Source organism: Phacochoerus africanus, chromosome 15 (genome assembly GCF_016906955.1).
Source record: "Phacochoerus africanus isolate WHEZ1 chromosome 15, ROS_Pafr_v1, whole genome shotgun sequence".
Taxonomy (NCBI): domain Eukaryota; kingdom Metazoa; phylum Chordata; class Mammalia; order Artiodactyla; family Suidae; genus Phacochoerus; species Phacochoerus africanus.
The window spans coordinates 99,790,810-99,817,443 of NC_062558.1; the positions used below are offsets into that span (position 1 = coordinate 99,790,810).

Sequence of the window (26,634 nt, forward strand, 5' to 3'; positions counted from 1 at the left end):
GGTGCAGCAGAAATGAATCTGACTAGGAACCATGAGGTTGCAGGTTTGATCCCTGGCTTTGCTCAGCGGGTTGAGGATCTGGTGTTGCTGTGAGCTGTGGTGTAGGTCGAAGATGTGGGTCAGATCCTGCATGGCTGTGGCTGTGGTGTAGGCCAGCAGCTGTAGCTCCGATTCGACCCCTAGCCTGGGATCCTCCAAATGCCACAGGAGTGGCCCTAAAAAGCAAAAAAAAAAAAAAGAAAAAAGAAAAAGAAAAAAGAAATAGTAGCCATTTATTTTAATATCAGTTTTTTATTATAAAGTGCATTTTGATTAATTTATGATCTAGGTAAGCTGTTAAGATATCAGTATACTCTCTGGAATAATAACTTTACAAAGATTTAAAACAAACAAAATTTTAAAAGCCTTTTTATTTCCTTCACCATTATTGTTTTACAATACAAATATCACCTTGTGAATACACAAAAAAACCCTACGGAAGATAATTCTGCTGCACATAAAATACAGAATGGATATATATAACTTCTTCATCCTTAAAAAACTATTTTGTTCTCCACATTGGCAAGTATAGAATAGAATACTTCCCCAAACATACTTATGTTAGGAGCAAAACTTAGAGTTACATGCAGTTCCTGCACAAATATATTTTAAAGAAATAGGATCTTTTTTTGTTGTTGTTGTTCACCAACAAAATTGTCATGAGAGTATGGATAATTATAGCTTTCAAGTTTAGCTTAGTGATCATTTTCAAAACTCTCTTTTTAAAAACAAAGTATTCATGGCTGTCTCATTGTATAGTTAAAATCGAACTACCAAATAGATGAAAAAATAATTTAAGTGGTACATGTCATTGCCACCTGCTCACAATATGGGAACAGGCTCTGACTTTCTAATTAACTCTCCTATTCTTTAATTCATAGCAATTTAAAAACCATAAGCAGTCTTCTGATTTAATTTAGCTATAAATGAAAAATTTAGTAGTGTATACATACATTTATACTTTCATGGAATACTTTATTTTAAATAAAAACATTTAAGATTGCCTACTGACCATACAATCAAGACAAGAAAGGCACTAGAAACATAGACAAAGTTCTCTCCCAAGAAGCATTTTAAAATTTTAACTCTCTTCTCTCTGACATGTAAAAATCTTTAAATTTGGTTTTCATAACATCATTTTGAAAAATAAAGTTAGGAAATACTTATTAGAAAATCACTTTATAACAGAATCTTTTTTTTTTTTTGCACTTTTTGACACACTGTCTCTGCTGATTTTTACAAAACCTCAAGTTACCAAACCTTTCTGTGTCTGTCATTTTTATTTGAATATCGGTGCAACAGGTAGAAAGATTTCAGAATTGAACCCCATTCAGGTACTTAGAAACCTTCATAGAGACATTTGCTAGAAAATGGCTTACAGCCCAATCTTTGGGGCAAGAGATATGAAAAGTATGTTTTCCCAAGAAAATAATACGCTTTATTTCCAGATGTGACTGGAAAGACCAGAACTTATGATATAAAAGCTTACATTTATGCTGTTGCATCATATACAAAGGAACATGGTGGTCGCAGGTTATGTAAATCCCAAACTTATGAACAGGAAATGTGTACAGTGCATGATAGGTGAAATTTGCTTTATTGTTGTCCAACGCAGGTCCTTTGGAGAGAAAAAAAGATCACAGTGCTGACCAGGTAACTCAATAGGTTAAGTCAAGGTAACCACTGAAGGATAACAGGATTAGGGAGGTGTTTATTTTATGGCATCTTCTCTCATGGAGTTCTTAGCACTTCGGACAGTTCCTCTTTCCCCACCTTGTACAGCTGTTATGTGTCATTCACCAACCGGCTGTACTTAACTTGTCTACCGAGGTGGACTACTGGCCAGGGGAAGGGCCAATGGTAAGATCGAGGTACAATTCCTTGGACATTCTTTTCAAAGTACTGAAATGGCCTGTACCACCACACCCTGGCCAGGAGGTTCATCTGAGAAGCTTCTTTTAGCACCTAAGATAATACAGAAAGAGAAAACCAAGTCAGGAAGCACAGCTGATGGTTCCAGCCTCAAAAGGAGAGTCCGCCTATTTCTTAGAATCTTTAGGTATTTTCTATATTAACATTCGCAAAGGACCCCAGACCTGTCCCATGACCCCCCCCCCAAGGCCTGTTTCACACTCAAACCACCATTCTACAGTTTGCATTCAACTGCAAATCAGGCCACACCCTCGCAGAAAAACCACTCCAATTCTGGGAGTACAGGAGAAACTTGTGGCTTCGTCAATCTCTTGTCTATAAATAAACACTTCAGTAAGGGTTTTAGTTACTCACTCCTCCACGATGAAAATGGACGGACTTAATTGAATGTTAAGTGCTAAGCTGGTGAAGGGCCAAGGACAGAAGAGAAGGTGGGAATGCAAATCAAGCGAGAGGTGGGCACAGCTTACAAATCATTTGCCAGAACGAGGAGAGGAGAGTCTTGGCACTTCTCCCCCTGCCACGCCAGCAACAGCAGGCCAAGAGCCACGGGAGTTAAAATGGAGAGAAAAACTCACTTGCTGATTGGCCATAGTGTGGTACCACCAGAAGAGTCTCGTGGTGATGTAATAGGCCACCACCACGTCCACAGTGTAGTGGTCATGCGCTAAGAGGATACAGAAGATTCCAACCACGCTGAGAAGCCAGCAAATCCAGTGGTACCACCATAGTCGTCGGGGGGAATCTGAAAAGGAGAAACGTGCTAGAGTTCCATTGTTCAAGTACCCCTGAGGACACCTCCCCGTGCCTCAACTACTACTTGTGAATCCAATTACCCTGAGTCTGCCTGAAAACAGATCGTTTGGAGTAGCAAATCTAAGGGCTTTAGCTTCTGTGTAACTGAGGTTAGAAAGGAAGCAGCTTATTTTACAAAGTGAATTTATTAGCAACAGTAACTTACATGTGCTTATGACTTGATTCATGTAATCATAAATACAGTTTAAAAAGACAAAGACAAGTTCATGCATCATGCTCCATTTAAAAACACACACACAACTTTCCACTGGCATTTAATTAAATGTCTAAATAATTTGGGGTTAATGCTCTATACAAAAATCAATACCTTTGGGTTTATAGATCCTTATACACAGACTAGGCAATTATAATTGATACAACTGTCTTATTTGCTTTCCAGGCTCTGCAGCCATACACTAATTTGAAAGTCTTTGAGATTTCTATTTCTCAAATACAAATAAGAGAGAATCCAAATGCCTGGGAATTAATTCTAGTCCAAGGACACTCCCAAGGATAGGGGAGTATCACTGGTCTCTGCCTCCATCTGGGAAGTCACCTGATAAGAGACTCAAAATCTCTATGAGCGGAGGCCTTCCTACCCTGTATTCTCCGTGAGTGGGCTTCAGAGGGTCAGAAATTTAAGCAAAATATTATTTGAATGTGAGGTACCCTCCTCCGCCTGGGGAAGAAAGTTTAGGCTTTTACTGGATCCTCAAGGGGTCCAAATTATCAGTCATTCATTCAACCAATATTTACTGAGCATCTATGATGTGCCCAGCATAGGAACTGCTTAATTACCCAGATCAACAAACAAAACAGGCAAAGAGCTTGCCTTCATGGGGAAATACCTTTCTCATGGTGAAGAGACAATAAACTGCCGTTCATTCTCCCTGCAAGCCTATTAGGGCCCATCTATGCCATCTATTTGAATTTTCACAGCCTCTCTCTCATGCATGACGCAGCTATCAGTATCTCTTTCTAAAGATGAGTGAACTAACACTTCCAGAGGTTAGAGGTTTTCCCCAAGATCACAGAGCCAGTAAGTGACAGCACCACAACTCAAAATTGGTTTATGACCCAAATCTTCCAAGATGGTTCCTGGCCTTATCTTCAAGGCTAAGGCCTACCTCCATTGAAGTATTTTAGGTACCAAGCAGCAGGGGTAGGAATCCCACCCCCAGGACCACCGACCTCAAGCTCTAATCTGTTCCCATTTACCACACACCAGATTACATCCCAGAACAAGGGCTAGATCATGCCCTGGCAACAATGAAGGGACACTGTTAGAATTCACAGTGCTTGCTCACATCCTAAGCACAAGCAGAACACCTCTGCCTTCCAAAGTACGTCTTTTCTTCTCCTCCTGTGTTCCCCATCTTATTTTTTTAAAGCAAAAATTGGGCTTTTGCTCTTCAGTCCATCACTTGTCCCCTGTATCCCCACAATCAAAACTGTTATCTGTCGATTCCTCAGTTAATCTCTTAGCTCCTCCCACTTCTCTCCATCCCAATGTCATCACGGTAATTTGGACCACTGCCATCTTTTTAAGAGCCAGTCTGCTAACTTTTCCCCTGCTCTCCAGTCCTGCCCTCTCCAATTCGTCCTGAAAGCTTTTGCAGAATGGTTCCTCCCCCCCTCCCCCCTTTTTGGGTCTTTTTAGGACTGCATCCTGTGGCATATGGAGGGTCCCAGGCTAAGGGTCCCCCCAGCCACATCAATGCCACATCTTTGACCTACACCACAGCTCACGGCAATACCAGATCCTTAACCCTCTGAGCGAGGCCCGGGAATGAACCTGCGTCCTCATGGATGCTAGTCAGATCTTTTCTGCTGAGGCATGACTGGGACTCCAGCTTTCTCCTTTTGTAAAGGACGAGTCAGATGACACTGCCCCATAACCTCACTATGGGCACCCCATTTCCATCAGAGTGCAAGTTCAGACTCCTTCTCACGGCTGAATGCACGCTCCACGGCTCTGTGATCTGGTTCCTCCTTACCAGTTCATTTTTCACTTCTCATGATTAACACCATTCGGAATTCCAACCACACTAAAGTTCCAGAAGGTACCACAGACTCTCAAACACCTCCAAACTGCAACGTGTGTCCCTCCTCTGTGGTACCTGTAGCCTGGTTTTACTTGCTCTTCATGGAAACTGCCTTTATAAAGCTTGTGGAGACTTTCTAACAGTAAAATATTGAGGACAACTGAATTTTCTACAAGCAGTGAAATGAATAAAACATGCACGGAAATAATACAGGAAAACGGGAGGGGAAGGGGTGAAAGGCTTTAAATATATAGTAACATTTTATTTGCTTTTTGAAGGGTCATTGGAAATAGATATGGCAAGTGCTTATATTAAATCTGAGCAGTGTACAGGGCTACCTGTAACATTATTTTTTGTACATTTCATAATAAAATATTTTAAGTACATATTTTTTAAAGGACATTCCCCATTTAGTGTCTGCATCATTCGGTGTCCCTAGACCATGCTGCTCTGAGAGACATCACTGCCCCCAACCCAGTGTACTTAGAGCAGGTAACACAGTGCCAGGTGCCTGAACAAATGGCTGCTGAGTGAACCGCCATCTACCATCCTCCAACCAGGCCTGGAATTTTATCTCCTTCCCTCTGGCTCCTTCCAGTAGCTATAAAACACCCCAAACCACAGGTGACACTTGAAGAAATGAGATGCTCCTATCAAGAAGAACCAGCACTTTTTTTTTTCAGCCACACCCGTGGCATATGGAAGTTCCCGGGCCAGGGTTTGAATCCCAGCTGCAGCTGAGATCTACACCACAGCTGCTGCAACACCGGATCCTTAACCCACTGTGCCATAGCAGGAACTCCCAGAACAGGTGCTTCTGACACGTTTCCCTGGGTGCCTGCTGTGCCTGGGCATGGTGCTGAGGTGAGTGGCTGCCTTTCGAGGTCCAGTCTTGCTTCAGTAGACTTTCCAGAAACTGCGGGAAATGGCAGGTGAGGAAATGCTCATGGAAGGCTGTCTGAGACTTACACTCTTTGATAAATAAGTAGGTGAGTGTGAGCATGACCGTGTGGCCGCTGTACAGATAGTCCCCACACATGTTGTGGGAGCCCGTGATGGACAGACCGCCGCCAGCAATGAGCTTCATTATTCTCCGCAGTTGGGCTTCCCAGTCTCCAAAAAGCTGGTGGGAAAAGAGAACATCAGACTCATCACTGGCGCACATGAACGTGTGCTACGATGATGATTTATCTTCAGAATTAAGCTCTGTGATACTGTAATATTAAGAAATACATATTTGGTCTTCGTCCCCCATTCCTGGCACAGAGCTTCTACAACCTTCGGCATTTCCTAAGACAGAAGAGATAAAGGTGTCTTTTGTTATTCACAAAAGCCCTTTTTGACCACACCTGAGTTCAGGTTCATATGTTCCAAGTGACTTTTGGAAAGCTCCTAGGATGGGGGTGCAAGCCAGAAGAACCAACCGGGTGATTAGAGGATTGGAATGTGAGTACTCACTTCCTTCACCTTCAAGGAGGGGAGAGGGGCTGGACCTTGAGTTAGTTACCATGGCCTATGACTGAATCATGCCTATAGAATGAAGCCTCCACAGAAATTCAACAGAGTTTGCAGGCTGGTGAACATGTGGAGATGTGGGGAAAGTGGTGCAGCCCAGAGAGAGCATGGAAGCTCCATGCCCTTCCCACCTACCTTGCCCTGTGCATCTGCATCTCTTCCATCAGGTTGGTCCTAAGATTTATCCTTTTTATAATAAACTGGTAATCTATAAGTAAAATGGTTTCCTGAGTTCTGTGAGCAGCTCTAGCTTATTAAGTGAACCCAAGGAGGGGGTCATAGGAAAAACCAATTTATAGCTGGTCGGTCAGAAGCTCAGGTGATAATCTAGACTTGTGATGAGAGGCTGAAGTGAACCCTTAACCTGTAGGAACTGGTGCTATTTCTGGGTAGACAGTGCCAGAATTGAGTGAAAGAGAGAAATTTGCTTGTGGGAGGGAAAAACCCCTGAAAAAATGGTCACAGAAGTGTTCAGTGTATGTCTGGAGACTGCAGGAGATGTCCAGGACTGTTCTTCCCTTAAAAGCTAGTATTAAGATGTAAAAATTTCCCTTTTCCTCCATGAAGTGTGCCCACTCAGTGTTCACTGTTGTTTGGACAGCCCTTGGAAGAGGATGGTCCTGGAGATGAAGCAGGTGGCCTCAGATCTTTCCTGCAATGTTATTAGCACTTTTCACAGCATGTGTGAGCAGATATTTAATTACCGATTTTTTTATTACACTGATAAAGACTGGACTGATTTCCTACTATAAGTACCATTTTTTTGGGAGGAAAAATCTCTGGGAAAAATTTCGAGATCTATTTCACAGGCTTGGCCTAGAGGACAAATGTTCTACTAACTTACTAGCTAAACCAGCTATAGGCAGAGGTGTCAAATATATGAATATTTTTTGGTATGTGACTTTTGGTGACCCAAATGAAGCAAGGGACAGAATAGGATGTATCCTTAATTCTTTGAAATTATGTGGGTAGAAATGCATGTTTTTCCTTTTAATAAAAGTGAAAAAAAAGTTGATAAACAAACTTACCTGTCTCTGATACAAGTCTAGGATGAATACTAGAGTAATAGATGGTGTGAACAACTCATTCACTGAAACTTTTATTTATTCTGGCAAACAAAATTTTATGTTTATATTTTGTTTGTCAGCACTCTTAAATTTTGGTTAACCAATTTAATCACCTTTTCAACATTTAACTGATAATATTCTGGGTTCTAGGAAACATGTTTCATTAAAATTTCCCTTTAAAAAAATTGATCAGGATTTCCTCTTGTGGCTTAGAGGAAACAAACCTGACTAGTACCTATGAAGACATGGGTTTAATTCCTGGCCTTGCTCAGTGGGTTAAGGATCTGGCATTGCCATGGGCTGTGGTGTAGGTAACAGACACGGCTCAGATCCCATGCCGCCATGGCTGTGGTATAGGCTGGCAGCTACAGCTCCCATTCAACCCCTAGCCTGGAAACCTCCATATGCCATGAGTGCAGCCCTAAAAAGACAAAAAAAAAAAATCGAGATTTCTAGTTAAGGATGACAGGTTGAACATATCACACAGAGGATATGGATTTCCAAACTGAAAGGGATCACTGAAAGCCCAGCTCAACAGAAGCACACAGATCTATACAGCAAGACTTAACATCATGAAACTTCAGAAACTGGGAGCTAACAAGAGACCTTAAAGCATCTAGAAACCAAAAACAAGCTTCATAAAAGAATTAAGAATCAAGCTTTTTCAAAAGCAACACTGGAAAATAAAAGGCTTTACAAATATGTTTCCAAATTCTGAGGGGAAAATATTTCCAACTTAGAATTCTATATCCAGCCGTATTATTAACTGAATGTAAACTCAAAGAAGAGACCAAGGATAAATTGAAGCCATTTCATCCATACAAGATTTTGAAATTACCACCTACGTACTCTTTCCCATGTAGAGGATATACTCTACAAAGCAAAGGAGTACACACAGAAAAAAGAAAAAAAGGATTTGCTAGGATGCCAGTGAAGGGACAGCTGACAAAATGTGCAGAAGGCCTAGAGAGGTAGCCCCCACGTGGGTGAGTCAGAGCTCTGGAGATGAGGCTAACAGAACACCCAACTTGGTGGCTTCGAGTCACAACGTGGGCATGAAAAAGTACAAAGAACACTAATAGAGCAAAAAGCAAGGCAATTACCCAATTCTCCAGAAAGCAAAAAATTGTGTTGAAAAGGAAAATTATGGGAAATTATACGAGTTGGCTATGAATAGCATTTACAAAACTGTTATAATGTAAGCACTGAGTTAAACCAAGGACAGAAAACGACACTGGGAAGATGGGCTAAGAACCTAGGATGCTGGGGGGTGGGAAGAAGGGAAGGAAAAGGCACAGAACATGTGCAAGATGGTGTTGATGGTGTCTGTGCTAGGACTCCAAATCCTGGCCTTCCCCAGGGGGAAGTCAGTAACAGAGACAGCCTCTGTTGGAAACAATATTGCCAGTGTCACTTGGAAAACACACACACACACACACAAATTCTGTAAAAAGAGTTTAATAAATGAAGGGAAATGCCACAAGATTCAAAGAATTGGAGAAGGAGGATGGCAGGTTGGAGTGCGGTTAGGGTGAGGACTACAGTTTTTCATAGTAAGTCCTGCAGAATCATTTTGCTCCCTAAATTGCATGCATGATGTTAACATGAAAAAAATAACTGTTGAAAGTTTTAAATTGAAAGTTTGGTCTATTTCTGTTATAACAACAGACAATTTATAGACGAAAATTATGGCAAAAAAGCTTAGGTAGTTCTCCATTTTACACTATTTCAAATTGCCCTTGCGAAGTTCCCTGTGTTCTGAAAACTATAAATCATATTCTTGAACACCCCGCCCCCAAATTCACCCTGTAATTTTAGAAGGAGAATATTTGTGGGGAAACTGTATGGATAGGAAAACTTGGACAGATTATGAAGTAAACATGGCATTGAGGAAAACCAGCCAAAACGTAATGTTCCATTTCTTAGAAGAGCCCTTAATACATCTACGCTTTCTTTTGACGGTATCTTTCCATGACTGTCAAACCTTTGCAAGGGGAAAGTCTTTAAGCTCAGCGGGGAACAGGAAAGAAGATAGATGGTTATACCAACATAAACATTTTTAATTATGCTTTAAAAAAGCAACAAACAACAAGACAAATTACAAAACAATCAGAGAAGAAACAAGTTAACATCTTTATCATGTACACAGCACAGATAAATCAAGTAAATAAGACCATTTAGGAAACAAGATTTATCAAAGGACAAAGGACGTGACCAGCTGGAGGCACTGACTCTGTCATACAAACAGAAATAAAAATTAGCTTTAACAGGAGCACATTCTTTCTCTTATCAAATTAGCAGTGAAGCAAAAGGCCAGCCAGTGGTATAGGGCAGGAACAATGTCACAGATCTTTTCCAACAAGCTCCTCTAAGGGGAGGGACATGGAGAATGCAGCAGCCATGGGGAAGAAGAGACAGTGGGCGCTGAAGCAGGAAGGCTGGGCTAAAATCACAGTTCTTCTACCAATTAGCTGTGTGACCCTGTGTAGCCAAACCACTCTAAGTCTCAACTTCCTTATCATCAACTTAGGCAGCAAAATCCTCTGTAAAAATAATCGTCAATATTGAGCAGCAATCCAAACAGCCATTACCTGTGTGACTCAGTGCTTAACTGCTTCTAGGCATCTACTTCCAAGGAGTGACCTTGAATACGAAGAAAAGCTTTATGCACAACATTATTTATAAGAGCGACAAAGTGGAAACCCACATGGGAACTGTTAAATAACTATTCCCGTGCTATTCAGAACCTGGGCCAGGGAAGTATTAGCAACACCAGGAGATGGCTGTGATTACAGGCATGCCTTGGCTATTACAGGTACGTTCCCGACCACTGCAGTAAAGTGATTATCCCAATAAAGTCAGTCACACAAAATTTCTGGCTTCCCAGTGCATTTCATATAAACGTTGTTACACTACACTGTAGTCTATTAAGTGTAAAAAAAGTGTACATGACTTTATTAAAGTACTTTATTGCTTGGAGTTCCCATAATGGCTCAGTGGTTAACAAACCCGACTAGTATTCATGAGGACGCAGTTTGATCCTTGGCCTTGCTCGGGGGGTTAAAGATCTGGCATTGCCGTGAGCTGTGGTGAAGGTCGCAGACATGGCTCAGATCCAGAGTTGCTGTGGCTGTGGTGCAGGCCAGCAGCTACAGCTCTGATTGGACCCTTAGCCTGGGAACCTCCAGAAGCCGGGGGTGCAGCCCTAAAAGAAAAAGAAAAAGAAACGAAGGTTAAATACCACAAGATTACACAATAAATAGAATAATAGGAAGATTTTTAAAATGATGAGAATTACCAAAGTGTGACACAGATATGAAGTGAGCAAGTGATGGAGAAAAATGCTACTGATAGATTTGTTCAACCCAGACTCAGCATGAACCTTCAATTTCTAAAAAATGCAGTATTTGTGAAGGGTCACAAAGTGAAGCTCAATAAAACAAAGTGTGCCTGTACCCTCTCAAGACCCACTGAACCAGAATCTGAGGTGATTCAAAGGCACTGAACTACACTATAATTGCTTAATAAATTATTAAAAAAAATAAGCAAACAATGCTATGTAGTAAATTTGTACTATAAATATCTTCTACTAAGAGGAAAAAACAAAACAAAATGTTTGGTATAATCATAGCTACTTAAAAAAACACGCACAGGAGTTCCCGTCGTGGCTTAGCAGAAACAAATCTGACTAGTATCCAGGAGGTTGGATCCCTGGCCTCGCTTAATGGGTTAAGAATCCGGTGCTGCCATGAGCAGAGGTGTAGGCCAGCAGCTGCAGCTCTGATTCGAACCTTAGCCTGGGAATTTCCATATGCCACAGGGTGTGGCCCTAAAAAGACCAAAAACATAATAAAGCACAGAAAAAGTCTAGAATATGCACACTACATGTTAACATGGGTTGAATGGAAATTGGTAGGAGTTCTCCTAGTCTGTCCCAAGGGAACTTATGTTCCTGCTCGTGGGGCTAGAAAGAGAGGGATTCTCTTGGAGTTCTATAGTTCTGAGATTTGGGTGGCCTTTGAGTATGGGCAGGAGAGAGGGGAAGAAAGAGGACGAGAGTAAGAAATGGGAGGAGGAAGGAGGGAGGAGGGGAAGGAGGAGGGTGGAGGTGGGGGAGGAGAAGGGAGGAGGGAAGAAGGGGAAGGAGCCCTGGGAAGGGGGAGGGGAGGGGGAGGAAGAGCCGAAGGGAGAGGGACAAGGGATGAGGAGGCGGAGGAGGGAGAGGGAGGAGGGAGAGGGAGGAGGGAGGAAGAAGAAACAGCAGGAGCAACAGAGCAGCCAAAACAGGAAACTCCCAGCTGGATTGTTCATACTTCTCATTTCTCATTTTAGCTTCCTTCCCCACTCTGTCTGTTACCATTTCCCAGCGTCTTCAAAGAGCAGCTCCACACACTGTGCCTGTGTTCTGTCTGGGTGGCATCCAGTGCGAGGGTAGGAAGACAGAATGCGCTCACGCCATCATATCTGGAGCTGTAACCTCCCCATCGGTAGGCTTTTGAGGGTTCATTTTGAAAGCAGAGTTATTTGGGGGGAATTCACACAAACGCTTTCTCAGTGGGCACTACAAAGCTGTGACGAGGTCTTGTATTTACACCATTCTGAATTATGGTCTCCTAGGGTCACAGAAAAATTACTCTACGGTAAGAACAAAGCAATTTTTTTTTTCAACTTCTAATGAATGGTCAAGAAATTAAACAGGCCAAATCACTTAAGCAACATAAGACAAAACAAGAAACTGAGAGCAGAAGGCAGCACGAGAGGCTTCTGAATGAAACAGATTGCTCCAGAACCGTTCAAATCGGTGCGCCTTTGCTTACTAAAAAACAGGTTCCCTGAGGACATTTTCAATGCTGAGTGACTCAATGCTCTGATGATAGTCTGCTCATCACCATTCAGTTTGCAGGAGGGCTCATGCACTTGCCTTTTCTCTTAACCACATTTGAAACTCGGGGATCTTCCCTGGGCTTCACTCCCTATTGGCAGGACAGGGGAAACCTGGAACCCACACTCATCAAATAATGCTGCACGGGTCACTGGCTTTGGTGTAACTCTGACAAAGGGTTGAAAGTGTGTGCTAAAGGGTAGAAATGCTATTTGATATAATCCTCGCCTCTTACCCATGCTTCATCCTACAGCAGCCCTGAAAAATCAATAAGGCAGGCCTTCACTCTGTCCTGGGTCCCCAGGCTATTCAGTTTTGGAGCTGGAATGGGTTCCAAGTCCTCTGATTGCACACAGCTTATCTGCAAAACTGTAGGCTCCTGTACACTGACAGTGCCTTCTGAGCCTGCATGAACCAGGAACCAGATCGGTATTTAGTAACCTTTCCTGAGCCGTCTAGGTTCCTTACAAAGGTAACGTCATGCCATCATGCCCCATTCCAACCACCACGAACAGTCAGGTGTCCCCTAAAGTCCACCCTTGTCCACTCATTCATTCGTATCGTTCATTCAGTGAACTGACCTACTACTACCTGGCCAGAGCAAGTACTTCTTGTCTTGTTCCTTATGAATTCTTCCTCAGATGGTAATCACTTCACTCTTGGGAGGATACAGCTTCATCCACAGTTATTATACCATCTCAACTGATGTGAAGTAGGGAGAATTCCCTAAGCACACCCTCCTAGAACTTACATCAGTACAACTTGAAAAACACTTTTCCCTCCACTAAGCTCTGAAAGATTTGGCTCTCTACACCTCTCCACGATCCAACGAATCCATCAATTCCTACATTAGGCAGGCTTTTTTTTTTTTTTTTTTTTGAGGAGGGTGTTGTCTCTAAGTAATTATCAGCAATAAAACACTAATCCCCAACCAGTTTCTTTTCCTCAGTGAAAGCTTTGTAGAGTCCAGTCCAGTTTCTTTGTAGAATGCCCCTCAATTTGGTTTTATCTGGTTGTTTCCTTATGCTTACACTCAGGTTAAGTGTTATTGGTAGGAGACCTCATACCTGGTGCAAAACAGGTACACATAATTTGATATGACTCTAAGTTCGCTTCCTCTCCTCCCACCCAAACTGTTTACATTTCTTTTTTCTTTTTCTTTTTTCTGCTTTTTAGGGTTGCACCTAGCACAGGCTAGGGGTTGAATCGGAGCTGTAGCTGCCCACCTATACCACAGCCACAGCGACACCAGATCCGAGCCTTGTCTGTGACCTACATCACAGCTCATGGCAACGCCTGATCCTTAACCCACTGAGTGAAGCCAGGGATCAACCCAAGTCCTCAGGGATCCTAGTCGGGTTCCTTACCGCTGAGGCTCGACGGGAACTCCAAACTGCTTACTTTCTAAATCACTGGAGAGAGGCCTTTTTAAGAGACAGATGTGATCACATCACATTTCCTGTCTCAACCTTTCTGGCTTCCTGTGGCCAAACTCCTTAGAAGGGTGACCAGAGCCGTTAAAATCTGCTTACAACTTGCCTCTCTGGCTTTATTGCTGGCCGCTCCATCGGTCCACAGGATCGCATGCCCTGGGCATGTTTCACTTCACCTGTGCCCCCCAGACTCCTTTTCATACCTTTTCTGTTTTCTCCACCTGTCAAAGTCCTCCTCTCTTCAGCTCCACTTGGCAAACTCCTACACATCCTTTCCACACTTGGCTGGGATGGCACCTCCTCAGTGCAGCCAACACTCCCAGCCGAGTTTGCCATCGTCTCTGCTGCTTCCATGGCAACTGAGCTCTACACGCCTATTACAGCGAGGGCCATAGACATGTTACATGTGCGTCATGGTTTCCAGACACCCACTTATGAGAAGAGGGGGTACCTGTCTTACATATTTGAGTATCCTCAACATTTACTCCGCGTGGGATAGGTACTCTAGAAATATCTGTTCAGAAGTAAGCTACCTGCTTTGTTTATGAAAAGAAGTCACATCTACAGTCTCCCTGTATCACAACCCCTGTCTCCTGGGTGACTTCCCATAAATATGAAAATCATTTAGAAAAAGCTTAGGGTTTACAAAATCATGGAAAAATGCACATAACAAATGTTAACTATAAAGAAACAGAAGTAACTGTACAGAAAGCATAATCAGAAGGAAGGAAAATATGTATAAAGGACCAATAATTAGTCTGAAATATTAACAATAAGATAGGGCTAGAAGTGTAAAAAATTTCCTTTTTGTATTTTTCAATGTATCTATAATGAATGTGGAATTTCTTTAAAATGGAGGGAAAAAATGATTGTTTTTTAAGAGAATAAGAAATGACTCAGTATATTTCTTTTCTTTTCTTTTTTTCCACACCTGAAAAAGGAAAAGTGGAGAGAGAAATGGGAAAGTTAAGAAGAGACTTCGGATAGGGAAGGTGACTAGAAATTATGAGCAAGAAATTTAAAAAAATGAGTATGAAGAAAACAGAAAATTATACTGACAAAAAGAAACTGGGAGATAAACAGAAAATTAGGTAAAGTCAAGCACTGACAATTTAAATTCCACACAATTCAACAGGATGACAGGGAGCTATTTTGGTAATAGAACACAAGCCATATTCTGAAATGCTGATAAGGTTAGCAGGAGCTCATCAGAATATCAAAATTGTAGCAAGAAGGGCAGCTTTGAACACAAGCTGTTACCTTCAAGGAAGTAAGAAAGAACTAAAAAAGGTTATAAAATCCTAAAAAGCAGAGAGTCTTGCGCCTTTTAAGACTGAACACATGCCAACAAAGAGACCCTTGAGGCTGATAATTACTACATCATGGCTTAGCAGCGAACTCAAGCAGGTGCTTTGATCTTGCTAATTCGTGCAAAGCAAAAAAACCTGACAGTGGCAGGGGAGAATGTGAAAGACTTTGTTACATTTGTATTGTATTGTTCCACTGAACAGTTAACCTCAGATACCACCCAAATATAACCCTTGTCCAACAACAAGTATGTCGGAGGAAAAAAGGAAAAAACATGTCTTTGAAGTTTAGGAGACTCACTCCACTGAAAACATCATGTCAGATTAATGCAGTAGCCAGAGTAGTACCCTGGCGGTAACAGAACTCTCTTTTTGACACTTTTCAATCCTAAGGTCACCATGGAGACCAACAAACAGAACCAACATGAATTGCACTTTAAAGCTTGGCCATTAGATTAATTCATGTGATTATTAAAATGAGAGCTGAAAACAGCATAAATTATTTCTTCTCTTCCAACGGCATTAGGCTATCTATCCATCTGGGGCCTGGGGTGGGTTGTTTTTTTTGTTGTTATTGTTTTGTTTTTTCTTGTGGAGTTTGCTAAAACAGAACAAAATTTTCTTACAGAAAGCTTAGAACACAGAAGCATCTTCAAATGTTTCTGCCTTTTTCATTTTCAAAAACTGAAACCTAGAAAGTTGGAACAAGATGACAAGAGATGGTTTTCTGGTTTGTGCACATCCTCCTTGGAGAAAAGCTGTACTGAAATTAACAAGGGTTAACCAAAGTCTTACATACTTGGTGGACTCATAAGCCCGGCACGTGTATACACCGGTTATGGGACAGATGCTTCCTGGAAGTTCCTGATCTAGGAACTGAACACCTCCTTCCTTTTCCACGTCTCAGTGGCTCACCTCTGTTGCAGGAGTATTTGATGACAGGCCCCCTTCTGTTTTTCACATCATCATTTCACACGATGGTGATTTCACCAAGCTACAGCATTTTGTGAAGTGACAAGCATGCTGCCATCAAATGAATGAACACTAGGAACAATTTTCTCAATTACTACTGCATGCTGTTGAAATTTTTCTGAGAAGCCACAGGCTTTGAGAATTGGTGTTAAGGTAAGAATTCAGTATACTAATTATGGCATTTTACATGAGGGAACCACTAAGTTTAAGTTCATATGTCCATGTTCAACCCAGTCATATTCTAAAGCTCAACTCTCTTCCCTTGTAGTTTAATGATGGTTGATAATTGTAAGTGTATTCTCTGACCAACAGGCTTTAGATGTATCTTAAGTCAGGGAAACAGCATACTTTTTTTTTTTTTTTTGGCCACACTCATGGCATAAGGAAATTCTTGGGCCAGAGACTGAATCTGAGCCATAGCTGTGACTTACACTGCAGCCACAGCAACACCAGATCCTTAACCCATTGTGGGACAGACCCCATGCCCCAACAAAGACAAGGCCAGATCCTTAACCTGCTGTGCCACAGCGGGAACTCTGGACGCACTGTACTTTAATATTCTGTCTGTGGCGTTTTCATCCGCAACCACTGCTCTAACACCATCCAGAATATGATGAGTCACAAATATTTAATTTCCAGCTCTGATTTTTCCCCTCAATTTCAGACCTAGATAGCTAATTGGCTTGGACACCACCACTTAGACATCTCTTTAAGTCCCTCAAGCTCTATTTGTTTAGTCTGAAGTCATTAACTCCCTCTTCCTCCTTACTATGTAATTATCCCAGCAGTAAAACCCAGTTGCCTTTGAAACCCTTCCTTTCTCTCCTCATTCCCTACATCAAATGTATTACTAAATTGTACTGATTCAGCCACTTATATCTTGCTCAACTCTGTCTCCTCCTTTCCATGCCCAGGGCCAGTAGCTGAGCTTGAGCACTTCCCACATTACACAAGATGTAAGCTTGGATGAGGTGATCTTTTTTTTTTTTTTTTTGCCTTTTTTAGGGCCACTCCTGCGGCATATGGAGGTTCCCAGGCTAAGGGGTCGAATCGGAGCTATAGCCACCAGCCTATACCAGAGCCACAGCAACTCAGGATCCGAGCCACGTCTGCAACCTACACCACAGCTCATGGCGATGCCAGATCATTAACCCACTGAGCAAGGGCAGGGACGGAACCAGCAACCTCATGGTTCCTAGTCGGATTCGTTAACCACTGCGCCACGACGGGAACTCCCGGATGAGGTGATCTTAAGGTGCTTCTCACAAAGGCAGGGAGGGACTTGTATCTGCTCTGTGGCACTTTGGCACCTAACACACAGCAGGTGTTTGATGCATGTTAAATAGGTTCTCACTGGATGAGTAAGAGTCTAGGGGTTACAGCATGATGACGACACCAAGCATTATCTCTGCAGAGCATCTTCCATCGACAGGGCCCCTGTGTATTCACTGCCTTCTTTCATTCTCGCTGCTCCTTGAGACAGACCAAGTGTCATTAAGCCCTGTCGTGCCAACGAAGGGACTGAGGCTCTGAGAAGTTAAATGCAACTGGCGAACAGCTAGCAAGTGCTCTGTGGGATCATCCTCACTCTGACCACAGGGCTGTTTCCATCACCGGGTAGGTCTGTATTTTCACAGGGTCATGTGATGGTTCAGATATAGTTCCATCAAGATTTGGTGGCAAGAATATTGAGGCAGCAAACAGCACACAGGGCTGGAGGACTTTCAGTAAGGTTCCTTTCTGTTTTGCCTAACCTAGCCCCAGGCATAGCTCTGAGGTCGGCGAAGCTGGTCCCTGAATGTCTCTCTAGTGCCATCCTTTTCTCCCCTCGAAACTGCCCCCAGTGCAGTAGTTAGCTCTTGTCTGACCCGTAATTTCTTAAGTTTTATCTCCCTCCGAGAGGCAGCCACCAAGCCTTCAAGGTCTTTTCCAACTCTTCTGTCTGGCTTCAGAAATCATTCTGTTTTACCTGTGAAGGGTTCTTGCCAAAAGAATGAAAAAAATCAAATCAATCTCCAGAGCCAACCTTCTGGGTAGAGGAAATATGGAGGAGAGAAGTTAACTGACACTACAAAGAGCCAAACACACAGATCCAGAATGTGGGATATTCTAAAGGACAATTGCTCTGATCTTTACAAGTTACTGACGGGGTTTAAAAAAAGGGGGTGAGTGGGGAGAAAATACTGCTCTAGAATGTAGAGATTTCCCATACAGAACAACTAAATGTAATGCAAAGATTCTGGATCCTAATTCATACAAACCAATTATTTTTCTACAAAAAGGCATTTAAGACAATCAAGGTATTCCATAAATTGGTAACTGCCAATACTGAAGAATTCTATTAATTATACTGAATGTACCAATAGCATTAAAGTTGTGCAATAAAATGTCCAAAATTCTTAGATGCATACTGAAGTATGCAGCAATGAAATGACACCGTCAGGGTTTGTTTTAAAATACTTCAAAGGAGAAAAGAAAGATAAAGAAAATGTAGCAAATCTTGATAATTATTGCATCTGGGTGTTGGTATACAGAGGTTCCTTATACTGGTCTTTCTTCTCTGGGATACATTTGAAAATTTTCAGAATACGAAAATGTTTTCTAAACTCATTCTTTCAAGAACTCTGTCCACGGAGTTCCCGTCGTGGCGCAGTGGTTAACGAATCCGACTAGGAACCATGAGGTTATGGGTTCGGTCCCTGCCCTTGCTCAGTGGGTTGAGAATCCAGCGTTGCGGTGAGCTGTGGTGTAGGTTGCAGATGCAGCTCGGATCCCGCATTGCTGTGGCTCTGGCGTAGGCCGGTGGCTACAGCTCCGATTGGATCCCTAGCCTGGGAACCTCCATATGCTGCGGGAGCGGCCCAAGAAATAGCAAAAAAAAAAAAAAAAAAAAAAAAAAGAACTCTGTCCTACAAAAGAATTAGATTTAATGAGTTTTCATCAATAGCTTTTGCTATCATTTCACTCCCTACTATATAAAGATTTCAACTTTAAGAAAATCACCACAGAATGGTAGCCTGAGTTGGGGTTTCTTGCAGCATGATAAGTGAGTGACACATTTGGATGTGGTTTTGTGCACAGTTCCTGCCACTGATCTCTGCCTTTACCAAGAAAACCCGCCAGCTATTTTTAACCAGGAAATCTTGGTTAGATGTACTGATGATTTAAACTGACTGTAAGCGCCAATACTAACCAAGCATGGGGTTGCCAGCATCTGGGTGGAGCTGCAGAGGTCCTAAGAAGAAACAAGGCTGGGACTAGAGTGGAGAGAAAGGCCACACAGCATGACCCATCAATGCTGGATTCATCTTTAGCCTGGGTTTGGCCAGAACAAACATCTACTGGAATTGGTATGACATGTGACATGCTGCTCGGTAGAGAAACTTGCCATGCACAGACTTTCTTTTTTTTTAGGGCTGCACCCATGGCATGGAAGTTCCCAGGCTAGGGGTCAAATTGGAGCTGCAGCTGGAGCCGAAGCTATAGCCATATCTGAGTCGTGTCTGCAACCTACACCACAGCTCATGGCAATCTGGATCCTTAACTCACTGAGCACGGTCAGGTATTGAACGACCTGCATCCTCATGGATACTAGTCAGATTCATTACTGCTAAGTTTCAAGGGGAACTCCTGCGCATACTTTCTTTTTTTTTTTTTTTTTTTTTTTGTCATTTTAGGGCTGCACTCGAGGCATATGGAGGTTTCCAGGCTAGGGGTCAAATTGGAGCTATAGCTGGTGGTCTACACCACAGCCACAGCAGTGCCAGATCCAAGCCGTGTCTGTGACCTACACCACAGCTCATGGCAATACCAGATCCTTAACCCACTGAGCAAGGCCAGGGATTAAACCCACATCCTCGTGGATATTAGTCGGGCTTGTTAACTGCTGAGCTGCGATGGGAACTTCTATATAGATTTTCTCAAGGACTGAACTAAACTGTCAGCTGGCTCCTAAGAACACAGTATGTATCAAGCCATCCTCCCAGCAGGAATCCACATCACTGGATCCTCAGTGACAACAAGAAATTTCCTGTAACTCAGGAGCTTTGAGTAAGTGCCTGAGAGCTTTGAGAGAGGATGAAGAAGACGTGAGGCTGGCTTTCTTCGGAAGGGCTGAAGGAAGAGTAAGAAGGAGGTGCAGGGAGGCAGGATTGCTGATGGAGATGAATGGATCCTTGGGATCATTTATGCTTTATGATGGCTTCTCCATAGTTAGGGAAACAGTTTGTAGTCAAAAACGGAAAGAGTGAAGTAAGAAACCAGCTACCTCTCTGAGCACATACATATGTCTAGGAAGGAAAGGAACCACAGTAAGCCAGCAACCTAAAGAGATTGGACGTTTCAAGTGATAACGACACTGCTTTAAAAATCCAAAGTGAATTTTTCAGCCCTCTTCCAAGGTTCTTTCAGAGAAAATGTCTCTTCTGGAAGAAACAAAAGTAGAAAGGGATGAAACTGAAAGGGTGTTTCACAGCCCAAGTGCGATGCAAAGAAATTATTCCAAACACATCACAGCCTTCCCTATTTTCTTCCACCCAAATCAAGGAAACAAATCTCTTCTATTTCTTACTGCATTAAAGAGCTTTAATGCAATTAAAGTATTTAAAACTAAAGCTTCTGCTAATTATTTCACAAAGTTCCAATAATCTCTGCAGTTGAAACTATTCCAAGGCAAAGGCTGGGGTAAGGAGTGCTATGTGAACCTGAAGGAAAGGTAGAGACAGTAAGAGAGGAACAAAGTACATTTTGAAGAAAAGCTTCCATGCGACTTGAGAAGACTGATACAGTGAAACGTCCCTCCAGGGAGAAGTGACCTTGTTTGGGCAGGTGGAGGGTACAAGGAGACAGGAATAGTGTCTCTTGTTCTGCTGTTAAAGATTCCCACTGTTGAGATTAATAGAAAGAGGGAAAAAATATATCATTTGAAATCCAACTTTCCATCTAAGAGAGGGAAAAAGCATATTACAAGCTTCTGGATCTTTATCAAGAGAGCAAACGATATTTTAAAAGTTTGGCAAGAAACCAAAGAGGTACACCCACACACTAAGCTTAACTGTTTCCAACACAATAACTAGACCATATATTTCCCCCAGCTGGGAAGCACTGGCAGGGCTTGGGAATTTTTGCAAAGTGTGGGGCCATACTGCTTAGGAACATTCCCAGGTGAAGGCAAAGGGACTTGACTATATGCTGAAGAAATTTTCACTTTCAGCCTAAGTCAAAGGACCCCTAGGCAAGATGAGAAACAAACAAAGAGGGAAATTACAGTGAGGAATGGTTTACCTTTGGAGAGCAGTTGAAATGCATACCAGGTACTGGGAGTGTGGTTACATACATTGTAATACACCGATACAGGTACAGCGTGCCAACTATGCAGAAAAATCTTCTGCTAATAATGGACCTAGAAAAAGGGAAAAACAGGGCACAAGGTCATGAAATTCTGCAGGTTCATTTGCTTAAAGTTTTCAAAGACCCAGCAATATAAACCAACCCCCAAATTACTTGAGAGTTTGAAATCAGAATGTTGTAACTATAGCAAATAGCAGATTAAGGTGAGGATTTTGAGAATTGATGTTGTGTGTGTGTTTGTGTGTGTTTAATATTATCTTTAAGGCCAAAGGAGATTAAAACACTCTATATTGCTATTAATTAGGCTTCATGAGATCTTAAACACCAGTTGACATTCAACTGATGCGCAAGTGGGGCCTATTCTGAGGAGGGCAACTCAGTACGTGTGGTTAAACATTCAGAGTGTCTTTTCTGTCATAAAAGATGTTCAGAAAATTACAGTGACATTAAAATGAGAATTTAAAACTTTTCAGACATTTAATGAGTCAAAGACATTAAACAACTGTACCTGCATATCCCAGAAACTGATTCTCCCGACTGATCCCTAAAAGAGCATGATGCCCAGAAAAGAGCCTGTCTGCAAGACTGTGTCCAACCGCCCCCCTCCACTGCCACCCTTACTGTGTGCCCTTGGGATAGGCTATTGACATCTCTGAGTCTGTTTCCTAATCTGTAAACCAGGGATAATAACATTAGAAATAATGGATGGAAAATTCCTGCCATCCGTGCACAACGGTAGTCAGCAAATATAAGATTATGTGGATGAAAACCAAAATAAGCAAGAATTAGAGATATCTTTTCCATTTCAAATTTACTAGTGCTTCTAATGAAATTATTTCATACATATGTGTGGATGTGTATAGTGAGTTTGATAACTTCTCCTAATATCAAGTTTCACACAGGTTTGGCTTTAATTAGATTAACTGTATCCTTGGACAAGAACGTTCCTTCCCTCTCTACCTGTTCTATGCTGTTCTACCACAGGCCAGAATCATAGTCCTGTGGGTCTCCTCTTTCTCAACCTTGAGGAATTTTTCCTTGGCCCAGGGTAGCCTGACTTAAATAAACAAAAAGGCTCCAGAACAATGAAAAGGTTTTCCACTGAGGATACTGAACATTCTGTCACTCTATAATTGCAGAGTGTAGCTCTATTTTTATGCAGGCTAGACATCCTAGTGAATTTGTATCATTTGTATTTTTTTGTTTTAACAAGAGGAGTGGGGTGATATGTCATTTGTATAGTTCAAATTTAATTAAAAAAAAAAACATGTACCTATATTAGTATTTCATTCACAACTATTCGGTTCTCACGTAAGTGACTTAGGTTGTATGGGTAGAGTTTGGGTGTTTTGCCTCTTTACCCAGATTTAGAAACTGGGTCAGAATTGTTTACCATAGAGAATGTCTTATGTTCTCTTATTGAAGCTGTGCTTGCCACCTCCATGGACAAGAATTCATCCAGCATAAAGCTGTCTTTTATAAAGGTATGTGCCTCTAATTTCAAGTATGATGAAAAGCACAGTATAATTAAACAATATAAAAAGAGACAGTGCTAGAGAATATTACTAGACTTATAAATGTCTTAACCAAGAATACCTGAAATACCAAACTGAATTTTACACTGTAAGGTACAATGATCATTGTTCTTAAAAAGAAAATGCCCTCTCTGGCCATCCTGTTCAAATAGAAAGTACTTGCAATTTTACATGAACTATAAGAAACATCTAAGACAGAAAACTGTTAAGTCTATCTAGATCTGTTCATCTCTTTAGAGAAAGAGAAACAAACAAAATGATTGCTATCACTCCAGTTGGGTAAAGATTACTATCTTAAAATCACTTTGCCTGATGGTTTTATGGTGTACAAAAGATACACGCAGACAAATACCAGTGACTATTTTCGTATCTCAAACTTGAGTCACATATGAGTGAAAGGATTTAGGATTATCTAAGCATGAGGTATATGAAAAATGATAAAGGCTGAGAAAAGACAAATTCTTTTACGAAAACTACTTTAAAAGTAATAAACATTAAAAATTCAGTCATATTTACTTTTTGACTTGAAGTGAAAAAGTCAAATGACTTTATCCATGTGACTTCATCAATATTAACATGGTGACAACTTGGAAGTGGCTGTTAGTAAGAATTTTCTGATTTTTGGCATTCACTTAATCTTTTTGAAATTAAGCTTAGAGCATCTTCAATGTATAATATTATACAAGAATCTCCTACCATAAACTTTAAAAAGCAGGATATAAAAGTGTTTCCAAAAATTGTATGCTATTAAGATATGTATTTCCTTAAAGAATTTTACACCTTAGAATTCTTTCCTGCTTAAGTTTAAAAGTTCAAGATGTGCTTAAAAAAAAAAAAAAAGAGGTTTAAAGTAGTTAAATTGTAACAAGGTAACAAAAAAGCCACAGAAGAAATCTTAATGAGGTATTTCCATAGATTTGGCAAATGCCAAGAACAAGATGCACATTATGATTCTTAAAACCCCAGTGGGGTTGCTCTCAAAGGGGATCCATCCCTCTTTCCATGTTGGAAAGAAGTCTGGTTCCCATCTGCTCACACTTTGCAATGACCTCACAGACACCTGTACTGGGTCCCAGTTATCTATTCCTCCCCCAAGTATTTGAGTAATAGGCTCCTTACTTCTTTCTCTGACAGAAACGAATAACATTAATTGTTAAATTTGATGATAAGGAAATATGAATAAAAGTGTTAATATTTTATAATTATTAAGACTTGTTAGAATAGTATCTTATGTCCAGAATGGGTAACTTTATTAAACTTTTTAATATTCCTACTTAAAAGAGGAAAAAGTACCCAGAACCTGATTAATTACTACCCAAAATAGGCCAAAAACAGCAGTACTACATTGTTTTTGGAGTATGATACATTGGTCTGAAATTCCAAAAGAAAACCCATGAAGGAAATGAATATATTGGAAAGTAAAATTAAAATACTGGAAAGTTCTTTCATTTCCCACAAGCTATCTCTTTCAACTGAGCCAGAGCCAGAAGACACACAATTCTTTCAGTGCTCGGACCTGCTCTGCCAGCTCTTGAGGGAAGCTACTGGCTTTCAGAAACAAACAGGTCCTGAGACAGAGCATTGGAACTAATCGACAGCCCAAAGTAGGAGGCAATAAACAGGAGAGAGAGCACATACATCTGGACCCGGAGCAGGGAGGCCCATATCTTTGGAGCAGCCACGGAGGCCTACGCACAGTTCAGGTACCTGCTCAGACATTCCACTAATGTGCCCTGGGGACAAGGTGTATAGCTCATCTGGCACACGGATGCTGGCTGTACCTTTAACAAAGCCTCACTTGATATGGATCTTCCCAATCAACTTTCCTAGAAATTGGCTTCCTCACCAGCAAGAGGATATCTTTCTTATGAATCAGAGAATTGCTCGTTACCAAGGCATTTCCCCAGGCTGTTATTAACAGCTAAGGTTTTGCCAAATTTCTCCTCCAGGCCAAACTTCGTGCTATTTAGTTCTTAAAACAATCTGCAGTGCAAGACTACAATGATCCTTATTTTACAGATGAGGAAATTGTGGTTCAGAGAGTTGAAGCTGAAATATAAATATATTACACAAAACAAAAAGATTTAGGCAATGGCTTTAAACTGTGTAAGAAATCCCAATTTTATTTTGAGACTGTGCTGCAGTGTACCAATAGGTGAGGCAACATCTTCACATTTAAGCTCTATTTCAAAATCCACTTAACTTAGATTTTTTTTTTTTTTTTGCTTTTCTAGGGCCGCATCCATGGCATATGGAGGTTCCCAGACTAGGGGTCTAATTGGAGCTGTAGCAGCTGGCCTACACCATAGCCACAGCAACGTCAGATCTGAGCCAAGTCTGCGACCTACACGCCAGGTCCTTAACCCACTGAGCGAGGCCAGGGATCAAACCCACAACCTCATGGTTCCTAGACTGATTCGTTTCTGCTTTGCCAAGACGAGAACTCCTTAACTCAGATTTTTTATGCAGTGTATTATGTCATACTGACACTATTCTATAAAATAATATCATTATTTTGATAATAATCATAATTACGTTAATTATTAAAATACTGAAAAAAAAATCTTCGTAGATATCCAATAGTAAATTATCTACTTTTCATTACTGTTCACACAGTCTATGCCCAGTTAGATTTGCTTACATTCCCCCAATGTTTGACCAGTTTTTCTGAAATGTTATCCACTTCTCAACATTCTGTCATTCATGCATGAACTTCCACAATGACCTTCAACCTACTCTCCTAATTCCATTCATGCCTCTGTAAGAGCCCCTCTACATAGAGCAGGCAGAATCAACTTTATAACAGTTAAACAGAGTATGTCCTTTAAAACCATCCAATAGCAGCTAAATATACTTTGCATAAAATCCAAGTCCTTTACCAAGCCCTCGAGGCCCTGGACAACCTGGCCTGACTCTCTCCAACCTCGCCTCCCACTGTTCTCCCCACCATTCCTAAATTCTAGCTTCAGTCCAAAGCCCTCAGTGCCCTTGAACGCATCACACCAAGTCCCTTCCGCTTTAGGTAGGACCTCTGTACCAGCCACCCCCTCTGCCTGGATGCCTGGAACTCTGCCTGTCATTCAAAGCTCTTACACACTACCTACTCTGAAGAAGCTTCCCAGCGCTATTTTCTTTTCTTTTCTTTTTTTTTTTTTTTTTGTCTTTTTGCCATTTCTTGGGCCGCTCCCGAGGCACATGGAGGTTCCCAGGCTAGGGGTCTAATCAGAGCTGTAGCCGCCAGCCTACGCCAAAGTCAAAGCAACGCAGGATCTGAGCCGTGTCTGCAACCTACACCACAGCTCACGGCAACACCGGATTGTTAACCCACTGAGCAAGGCCAGGGATCGAACCCACAACCTCATGGTTCCTAGTCGGATTCGTTAACCACTGCGCCACAACGGGAACTCCCAGTGCTATTTTCTATTTTACTTTGCTCATAGCCTCTTAATCCCACTCCTACATTCTGCTGAAGCTAACTCCACAGAGTTTCTTAAATCGGTGTCCTCCCTTTAATTCCTTGCTACTGGCCTTGGGATCCACTGGATTATGACAACTGCTCATCACTACCCATGGAGGTTCAAATTCCAAGCTCCCCCCCACAGGACCCCAAGCTACCTTATCTGTTTCATCTTGCAGACAGGAAATCCACTGTGCTGGGCAAAAGGAGCCATTCACTGTTCCCTAATCCCCTAATTTCTCGCTTTCGTCAGCAAATCTCTTTCCTTGGCTTCTTCTGTTATTCTGCCTGCTATAATCCTATCTG

General features: G+C 41.7%; 1 protein-coding gene across 6 annotated transcripts in view; it reads right to left on the reverse strand.

Annotated features, from left to right (window-relative positions):
* Positions 1 to 257: 257 nt before the first annotated feature.
* SGMS1 (sphingomyelin synthase 1) overlaps positions 258 to 26,634 on the reverse strand; it is a 311,375-nt gene continuing 284,998 nt past the window's right edge. For all 6 annotated transcript variants that reach the window (XM_047762700.1, XM_047762703.1, XM_047762702.1 and 3 more), the window contains 4 exons: positions 21,271 to 21,388; positions 5,781 to 5,934; positions 2,550 to 2,716; positions 258 to 2,004 (listed from right to left, as the gene is read on the reverse strand). In XM_047762700.1, coding sequence (XP_047618656.1) covers positions 1,825 to 2,004; positions 2,550 to 2,716; positions 5,781 to 5,934; positions 21,271 to 21,388 — 619 coding nt within the window. In that variant the 3' untranslated portion in view covers positions 258 to 1,824. The remainder of the gene's footprint in view (positions 2,005 to 2,549; positions 2,717 to 5,780; positions 5,935 to 21,270; positions 21,389 to 26,634) is intronic.